This window comes from Empidonax traillii, unplaced genomic scaffold, assembly GCF_003031625.1.
Source record: "Empidonax traillii isolate 1590-97213 ecotype Southwest subspecies unplaced genomic scaffold, ASM303162v1 scaffold72:size2462915, whole genome shotgun sequence".
NCBI lineage: Eukaryota > Metazoa > Chordata > Aves > Passeriformes > Tyrannidae > Empidonax > Empidonax traillii.
Genome location: NW_020955265.1, coordinates 1,436,661 through 1,446,827, shown reverse-complemented (window position 1 = coordinate 1,446,827; position 10,167 = coordinate 1,436,661). Strand labels below are relative to the sequence as shown.

Here is a 10,167-nt window from a genome sequence, read left to right as displayed (position 1 = left end):
CAGCCAGGTAGAACACTGGAATACTGTAGTATGATAGGAGAGTATTAACTGCAATCTTTCAATATCATTAGTATCTTTCTATGACTCAGAAGAACCTGATATCCATACCTTGCAGATGCAGGGACCTATGCAAGGGTCATCATTCTCACTGCCCTTGAGGGAGCAGTTGCAGAGCAGGCACTCAGGATACCCTTTATAACCCAAGGCACATCGATTGCAGCTTTCTCCTGCATAGCCAGTCTTGCAGTGACAGAAACCAGGCAACATATCTATGGGAAGAGGGAGAAAACATGAGATTGATTTGATTTATCATTATTATTGGCAGATTTGTGTTTTAGAGTACTCAAAGCAACACCTTTGGTAGATGTAACATAAGGTTATTTACTGTTGGTCTCACCACCATCTATTTAGCTCAGTGTCCTGCCTGAGAGAGATTAGAATAAAGCATGTAATAATAGGGCAAGTATACAGTGATTTGAATTTTGAGTTTCCAGAAATCTGCATATTAGCAATCTTTAAAACTGAAACTTATCCCTACTTCCTTGCATCTAACAGTCCCTCAAAACCTTATCTTCCATTAATTCACCTAAAAACCTTTGAAAATGCTTTTATTTTCAGAATCCATAAAGCTCCCTAGCAGGCACTTCCACATTTAGCCTGGTATAGTGTGAAAGAAAACACTGAAGTGTGTTAAATCTCTATTTATTGCCATCTAATTCTCATATCATAGAAAACAGCAAGTAACCAGTCACTTTTTCCATGTTATCTGTGATTTCAATATACCTCTATCATATCCCACATGACATTTTTATTTCATATGCCACAAAGTCCTAAGCCTACTCAATATCTCTACAGAGAATCTGCTTGGTATAGCCAAAAATCTCTGTTGTCTTTCTCTGCACTGTTTCCAGTTCTAATAAATTATTTAAGAAGAAGGTAGTGCATAGTGTAGACTGGTTTAATACAATTTTTCGATGATTTTTTTCAGTTGTTTTTTTAAACAACAGTAGTATTTCCTAAGGCCCTGTTGACCTTTTTGACTATTGCCGAGACAGAACTGAGTTGACAGACCTGGGGCACAGCCCAAGGTAATTGCAAGAGCTGTTTCACAAGTGGTAGTGCCTAATTCAAAAATCACTGTAATCATTGTACAAGTAGAACTATTTTTCTCAGTGCTCTACTTTTCCTTTAATTGCTACAGAAATTCATCATTTATCTTACTACCCAGCCACTGACTATCTTGAGATCTTTCTGAACATTTTGCAGTTCTTTCATTTTTCTATGCCGCAAGATTTTGTACTTGCTAACTTTATCACCTTCCTACTCATCCCTTCTCTAGGTTAAATACGAATATTTTCAACAGTTCATATTGATCATCACTGTGAAAATGGTTCATTTAATCTTTTAACCAAGTACTAACCCATGAAAGAATCTTTCCTCCTTATTCTATCACACTTTCTTTTGTGAATTTTGGTAAAGCATCTTGTCAAAACCTCTTGAAAAATCAAAATAAAATATTAATCAAATGAGCCTTTGTCTACATGTTCATTTAATCATTCAAACAGATTCATAAAGCAGACTGTTCTCTATATAGAAACCCTGGCCTCGAATTTTGCCCATTTTGGCCACATTTCATAAATTGTATAAATCGTTTACTGTGATTTGCTTTGTACAGAAACTAGACCTGATTCTAGCTTTCCGGAACCCTCTGCCTTTCTTCTACAAATTAGATAAACAGTGTCTATTTATATAATATTAATGCCTGTTTTAAAAAATATTATAAGCTATATTTAATTCTTTAAGCAACTCAATTTTCGACTTCTCAACTCATCCTGAAGCCATACATAAATATATTATAGGCCTAAATGAATTTTTATTCTGCATTTATCAGCTTGCTTTAAACCTGACACTTCTGTTTGAGACAGTTCTTCTGACTTGTCCCTATGAACAAAGACTCCCAAGTGGGAAATTTACTGAGCTATTCTATTCACTATTACAAAGAATTGTTACAGCTTTTCTACTGTGTCCTTTTCTTTCTTGAGATCTCCAGTTATAACTTGATTACACCTAAACTATATTTAACTCTAAATGAATTTGAATCTTTAGCAGTCTTTTCGATTCTGATTTATCCGAACAAGTAATTCTTAGCAACATCTAGGTATTTAGAAAATTATTCCTAAAAATATGTGTATGTATTATTAAGAGTATGACTTTTTGGAATGTGTCACAATTTATGTCCTTTTCCATTATCCTCAATTGAGAATAACTTCTGCTTTTTCAGGGAATTTCTTTTTATTGTTTAAATAGATAGTTGGGGTTTTTTTTATCTTAATTGCATTGCTTGAATAACTTTGAACTAGAGAAATGCATCTTCTATGAATGTCTAATATGCAGTCTACAAACCCTACACTTGCCATTAGCAATATGCAATTGTTCATTTTTATTTTCTTTTTAAAGGTCTCCTTCTTTTGATTAAGTTGTTTTTTTTCAGGACGGCCTTCTCATTCCTACAAGAATGTTGAATTTGACTGTCCTTCAAGATGAGTTTTGAAACAGTCCCTCATGCATAAATCCAGAGGCGCTTCTCTTTTTATGACTTCTCTAACTAGCTATTTGAAGAAGCAGTCACCTACAGGAGTTTTAAATTATATTATCTGTTAATCTATACAGAGACGAAATTCAATCTGTCTACCCTAACCTTGCAGCCTCTTTGATCTCCTGTAGCACATCATAATGACTGTCACCTTCTTGATCTGTCCTAATTAAATACAGAATTTCAGTGCATGAAATTTGTGTTACTTACTATCACAAAGCCATGCGCTCCATGGGTTTTGATGCCTTTGGCCCTAATTCTCAAATTTCTGAGTTACTCTCCTCTGAACCAGCTACTAGTGAAACCCCACAGCACAGCAGGTCAGAAGCTCTTTTGTAATCTGGGTCAATGCATCCTAACTGGACAATCTGGAACAAAGAAACTTTTGTTCCTTACAGACGAAAATATTCCTCTGTACTCCAGGGTTAAGCAGTAAAAGAGACAGGCATGTCTACTCTTCAGAAGTGAGCCAGTCTTACTTGAAAGTTTCAAGAACTCCTGTCTCACAAGTCTCAGCAAACTCAAATTCAATTTAATTTCTCAGTATGGAACTCCCAAATTTAAAATCTATAGTCTGTCCTCCATTGCTCAGTTAGTCCATTTTTTCACTTCCCCATCAAGAACCATCTCTTCTTCAGCTCCTCCTTACTCTGCAGTTAAGAGAAAGAAAGAGACCAGACTGGAAACTCCATTGTCACCAGTCCTGCCCACCCCATTCTTACACAGCATAAACAGGCATGGATAACCTTCAGCCCACCACCTATCAAGAGACCTCACACTCTACATCACAGAGAGGAAGACATAGAGACTGTAAACTGTCATATATTCTTCCAGCTCTTAGGCTTGTTGATATGGTTAGTCTGTATATTCTATTTTGCTCCATGCCTTCTTTCATTTATGGCTCTTGAAAGATCTCAGCTCTCACTGAGAGATTTTCATGGTAAATTCCTCTCAGTGTCCTGCTGGTTATTTTTGACCAGGCTTCTGTAGTGCATAGGTAGTGTATACTCTGTTAACAGTCTTAACTACTTTTTGATTTAGTGTAGATGTTTCAGGTCTGTCCTTTGTTTTTGTTTTAATGAACTTGTATTTCAGCAGAAGCACATCTTTTGTTTTTGGTCTATGCCTTCATAGGCCTTGTTTGAATGGGGCCTTATTTGATGAAGCTGTTATTCCCTGTTTTCTCCCGGAATATTATCAGTTTCCATCCTATCTTTGAGTGTACAGAGGCTTTGAAAGTTCATCCAAGAGGATGAGTCATCTTGAAATATGAGTTTTATCAGTCCATTTTCTCCCAGCCTAGCAGTCTTTCAATACTACACAAAAATAAATGCACACAAAAGCACGCACCAAACTCTTGAAAAACCTGCAATCCTATGACTGGCCTCTGTCATTTTCACTCCTGTTCAACAGTGTATAAATTCCAAAAAGGGATCTCATGGAAATAAGTGGGACTGCTTGATGAGCAAAGTACTACAAAACCTGAATAAAGATCAAGATGTCTGGGTCTTATTTATCCTAAAATGTCTGAGAAGTTTTTCAGCCAAAAAATAAACATCTGTCATTGGGATTATACTGTACATAAAGAGGCAAAGGGGAAAAATTCACTGCATGATAGCATGCGGTGAAGACTGAGTCACAAAACTCTGCCAGTTTCCAAGCCTCAGAGTTCTTGCAGGTGCTTAAAAGTCAAGTAAAATGGTTATTTGCTAAAATCTAGCCACTAGAGCTTAAAATGAGTACTGATTCACCAAGAAAGCCCTAATCAGTGGAGTACAGAGTAGTTCTGAATGTACAGGCTCTATCTTCAGTTATGAGTGAACAATTGAAAGTGATCACAATATCAGCAATGGTCAAATTTACCTATTATTAGGATAAATTGGATATAGGCGGACAAGTTCAGATTTAAAGTTATTGCCTTTCAGTTACAAAACTGAGAGGCATTATTATCAGTTTATTTTATCAATAACCCAGTTTAAAAAAAAACTATGACTGATCCTGTCTCCCTTTTTTATATTGCTCAAAAACATATGATATAGGATTGTTATGAAAGAATAGTTGAAAAGCATTCTTGAAGATTCAAAACCAAAAGTATACTTTAAAAGCTAGAATAATAACATTTCATTTTAGAGTGTTGACTGAAACATGTGAAGACAGTTATACTATGTTGATCAAAATGACATGATACAAACTTAATATATAATAATACTTCTTTTTCTCCTGAAGCAATGAATGCTGTACTATAAAATGACTTTTCCATGCCCTTTTCTTGTCTACCAAAATCTGATTATGAATATAGGATCCAGTCATTTAAATCCTATTAATGTGTTTCATCAATGTGCTAGTTATTAGAGTATTTGCTGCAATTTTCCATTTGAATTTCTGCTTACCTACTGTACTCACACACAGAGAATGTACAGCCCCCAGTTTTATTTTCCTTGAAAACTGTTCACAGTTACTCTATATCCCCAGTGATGTTCCTTATTATCATTCTAGTTTAATGTTTTAGTTTCAATTTTAGTTTAATGTTTTTTACTTTCTTAAAGCATTTACTTAGCACATATTTAAAAAGCATATTTCCATCTTACACAAACAATTCACCCTCAACCCATCAGCCAGTAACTCTTGAGATGTATTTTAATCTACCCAGTGTGTTCATCCTGGTTCACTGCTGAATAGATAGATTCCTTCAGACAGATCATGCTTTCCAGCCTTTGCTTTATGAAGGTTTGCCAATACTTCAAACCAAATTGCTGCCCAGGGTGAGCAGTGTATAGTAAAAAGAATTTTATCAGTGTACTGAATACAAATTTGAGGGGGGAAAAAGAGAAAAAGTGATCTGCTTACAGGATAGTTTTATGCTAAAAATTATATCCAGAACTTGCTCTTGATCCTAGTACAACCTCTTCTATTACCACAAAAATCTTTTCTTGAAAGAAATATTAGAAAGACTTTTTCTTTCAACTGGTATTATTGTTTTTTTTCTGTTGAATAAGGCATTACAGTCATAGATTTAGTCACTGTTTCAAAAAATATAAACATACATAATATGCGAGAAGTAAACAGTTTTCATAATGTGCTGGAACATTATTTCATACAAGTAAAAAAAAAAGGGGCAAATAAACAACAAGAAAAAGAAAAAAAAGAACGAGAACATGGTAGGGAGAATGGCTATGAAGCTCAGTTACATGTAAAGCTGGCTTCTTTTTGTTATTGTGGTCTTAAAACAAGTAAATAATAAGATAGATATCAAAATTGTCCTCTAGCCACTGTCTAGAAGGTGCAAACTTCTCACCAGACTTCAAAGACTGGGTAGGACACAGACAACAGATTTGAAAGAAATGCATGGACTACTTTGGGGCGATAATTCCATATATGACGGTGGGTTGTGTGTCACATATGAGAATAAGTAGTTCAAACACATAGAATAATCTCTACAGTAAATAAGTTGGAATCAGAAGAAATCAATTGGTCTGTAAAGGAATAAAGGAAAAAAATTAATTCCTGTCTTACAAATAGCAGATTTGTCTGAGATTAAAAATGCTCAGACATGCTCAAAAGCAACAGGCCTCTAACCAACTGCAGCAGGATCAGTTAAGTTTCAGGACAATGAGGAGAAGCTGGTACAGTCAAGACAGAAAAAGACAAGAGTTTTCATTTGTGAAGAGAGCAAAAGAACTTTTTGGTTCTTGGGACTAGAGGAACTGTGAAGATAGGAACCTTATTTGAATACCTGGGGCTAGATGAGCAGGAGGCAAAAAAAAAAAGATAATCCAATTTTGGAGATGTTCTCTTCAAGATGGTGGCATGGCATATTTCTTGGTTTACTAGAAAGACAAAGGATGATCCAAATGATGCAAACATAAGCATTATTCTCTTCCAAGAGAGGCCCAGAAAAGAAGCAATAGAAGAATTTACTGGAAAGAAGATCAGAGGATTAAAAAGGTAGAAGGAGACATAGGAAGCAAGGTGTCAAAGCATGGTACCACCTTGTCAGATTCAGAAAGTGCAAGCAGACTTAGAAAGCAACTATGAGATGGTTTAGATCTGCTGAATGCTCAGAGGCATAAGACACTATGAGAGTTCCTAAGGACACTATTACTGACAATCCAACAAGATGGAAAAACATCTCTATCTTTTTGCTTCCCTTTTCTTGTGAAAGAGAAGCTGTCAGCCTGTTAAGTGCTGTTCAGCTCCCAGGGCACCAGAGGATGACCCACAGCAGGGGCCAGCACTGAAGGTGTGAAATGAAAGACTGCAGCAACAACAGGACTCAGAGACTAAGCAGCCACATAACAAGCAAGTGGGACACCACATTTCTTTGAATTAATCATTCCTCCATCTTAAAATCAGTCTGAGAGGTTTCTTTGTTTCACTGTCTGTCATTGATAACCTATACAATCTCACCCACAGCTTTGGTACAGGCACTGCAGAGTCTTGCTGTGTTTTTTTCAGCTTTGGGATTCCTCTCTTCTGCTCATACTGTCTCTCATATCTACCCAGGTGATATACTGTACTGAGCATCCAGACTAGGCATTGGCAGTGGGAAGGGTGTTCAGAGCAACCTCTGTGAGGAGAGGATGGGGCTGCCCTGTGCCAGAAACAGCGAGCTCCAACGGGATGCACAGCTGAGCCCCTCAGCCAGACAGGTCAGAGCATGGAGAAGAAGGAGGAGGAGGACCTCCAGATGCTGGAGCAGATATACCTCTGCAGCCCCTGGAGAAAACCAGCCTGAAGCAGATATCCAAATTGCAGCCCATGAAGGACCCCATGAAAGAAAAGGTGGATATTTATTGAAGGAACTACGTCTGATGGAGAAGCCATGATAGAGCAAATTTTTTTCCTGAAGGACGTAGCCCATGAGAAGCACCCACACTGGAGCTGGGCAAAAGTGCGTCAGAGAGTAACTGTTATGATCCCTGCTCCCCATCACCCTGCACCACTTGTGGTAGTGGGGGAGGAGGTATATTTTTCATTTTTGTCTTTGCTTATCAGTATCTGAATCTATTTAAATTGGCAATAATTTAAATTTATTTTCCCTAAGTAAACTATGTATTGCCCACGGTAGTAACTGGCATGCAATCTGGTCTTTACCTCGACCAGAGAGCTGCCTCTGTTTTGCTAAGGAGGACAGTGAGAGAGTGGCTGGGTGGGCAGCTACAGCCAGTCAAAATCACCCCACCACCAATACCACTGTGACAGTAAATCAGTATCATTTCATTGAACTGATGCAATCAGTACACGGTTATTATAGAAGATTTTACGCCTTTGGCCCAGTATTTGCATCTTTGTCACCCTGCTTTTATGTTCCATTTATCTCTATTACAAAAAAAGTTTGCTACATCTCGTCAATAGATTGTAATAGCGCAATTTAAACACCTCTTAAGAACTGACCTCAAGTTTTGTTGTTATCTTCCTACAGTATTGTCAGAAGTTTTGCAACAAAAGAACCAAAAAATATTTCGATCCATTGTGACCATGAAATAATAGAGTTTTCAATTCTCAGGGACACAAAGAGGGCCATCAATAAAACTTCTACCCTGGACTTCCAGAGGGAAGATTTCGGCCTACTCAGAAGACTGGTTCACAGAGTACCTTGGGAAACATGCCTTGAGAACAAAGGTGTCCAGGAGCGATGGATATGCTTCAAGAAGGGAGTCTTGAATGCACAGGAGCAGGCTGTCCCAGTGTGCCCAAAGGCAAGCCAGCGGGGAAGACAGTCAGCTTGGCTGAACAGGGAGATTTTAAAGGAAATTAGGGGAAAAAAAGAGAGCTTATCTCCTATGAAAAAAATGGCTGGCTACTCATGAAGAGTTTAGGAATATAGTTAAGTCATGCAGAAAGAAAATTAGAGAGACAAAGGTACAATTTAAACTCCAACAATTCTTTGTTGGACATGGGAGGGAACATAGTCATCAAAGATGAGGAAAAGGCTGAGGTACTGAGCTTTGCCTCAGTTTTCAACAGTAAGACAGGCTGTCCTCAGGACAAGTGGCCTCTGGAGATTGTAGACAGAGCTAGGAAGCTGGACAGACCCCCTGTAATCAATGAGGAAACAGTTAGAGACCTGCTGAGCCACCTGGATCTTCACAAGTCTATGGGACCAGATGGGATCCATTTGACCTCATCACTCTTTATAACTACCCGACAGGAGGTTGTAGCCAGGTGGGGGTTGGTCTCTTCTCCCAGGCGACAAGCAGTAGGACAAGAGGGTATGATCTTAAACTCTGCCAAGGGAGGTTTAGGCTGGATATTAGGAAGAAATTTTTTTACAAAGACAGTAATCAGACATTGGAATGGGCTGCCCAGGGAAGCGTTGGATTCGCAGTCCCTTGGAGATTTTTAAGATGAGACTGGATGTGGCACTGAGTGCCATGGTCTAGTAACCACGGTGGTGTTGGATTACCAGTTGGACGTGATGATCTCAGAGGTCTTTTCCAACCTGATTGATTCTATGATTCTGTGATTGTTTCCAAAGCACAACGAAGTAGCTTAAGTAGCTTATTGTCTATGTGAAGACAGCTTTTACAAGGCTATTGTAAACATCTTGCAATCCTACATTAGTAATAACGAAAGCCTATAAATACCTTAAGAACAGATTTTTTTTCTAGGTTTCAAATGGAAATATGTTTATATGGGAAAAGACATTATTGTTGCACCAGTTTTAATCTTTATGATAAAAGAAGAAAGCTCTTTAATTTCAAAATTGTTCAATATTTTCCATAAAATAGTCCAAAATTGTTAAATATTTTCCATATCTTACAAATCTACTTAAGTTTGAAAGCCATGAATCTGAAAAAATCCTCAGCTATGAATTTAAAAAAAAAAAAATATTAAAACAATGCAGCTGGATTACTGTTTGTATGAGTAAACTTTGAAAAACCCAGAGTTTTATGTTTGGATTTTTTTTGTTAAAGATACCAAAAACATGATTCAGCTTTTCTTTGACTACTGTCAAACTTCATCTTAAACATCAATATTTTTGAGGGATCTTACCTCCTGCTGCATGTTTCTCGTCCTTGACACAGGTATCATTTAAAGATCCATTTGGATCGCAGGAACATGGCTGGCACGGATCTGGGCTATCAGGCAACACCTATAAAAATAAAGAGATTACAAAACAAAACCTTACCTTTAATAATTGAAAACTTTATTTTACTTCTTAAAAAAAAGGAGGAGAGAACAGCTTCTGTGTAGCTGGCTTACACTTTAACAAAAATGAGATAGCTGATAAACTAAGTCCATAAAGTCTATGACAAAAAGAAAAGGTCTCGAATTGCACCAGAGATTGGATATTAGGAAAAATATCTTCACAGAAAGGGTTGTCAAGCATTAGAAAGGGTTGCCAAAAAAGTGGTAGAGTAACCATCACTGGAGATATTTAAAGGATGTGTAGATGTGGCACTTAAGGACATTGCTTATTGGTAGACTTGGCAGTGTTAAGGGCTGGACTAGATGATCATTTCTAGTATAAATGATTCTGCATTCTATGATTCCATTAAAGTTACATTTTGGTTTTTCATTTAGAAAAGTATAAGAGACTTAAATACAGATATGTTTTCAACTTAAAAGAA

The 10,167-nt window shown here is 37.3% G+C and overlaps 1 protein-coding gene across 1 annotated transcript in view; it reads right to left on the bottom strand.

Annotated features, from left to right (window-relative positions):
• Positions 1 to 10,167, bottom strand: part of LAMA2 (laminin subunit alpha 2) — a 270,298-nt gene that overhangs the window by 206,499 nt on the left and 53,632 nt on the right. Inside the window, exons 8-9 of the mRNA XM_027880560.1 lie at positions 9,590 to 9,689; positions 109 to 269 (exon numbers count right to left, since the gene is read on the bottom strand). Coding sequence (XP_027736361.1) covers positions 109 to 269; positions 9,590 to 9,689 — 261 coding nt within the window. The remainder of the gene's footprint in view (positions 1 to 108; positions 270 to 9,589; positions 9,690 to 10,167) is intronic.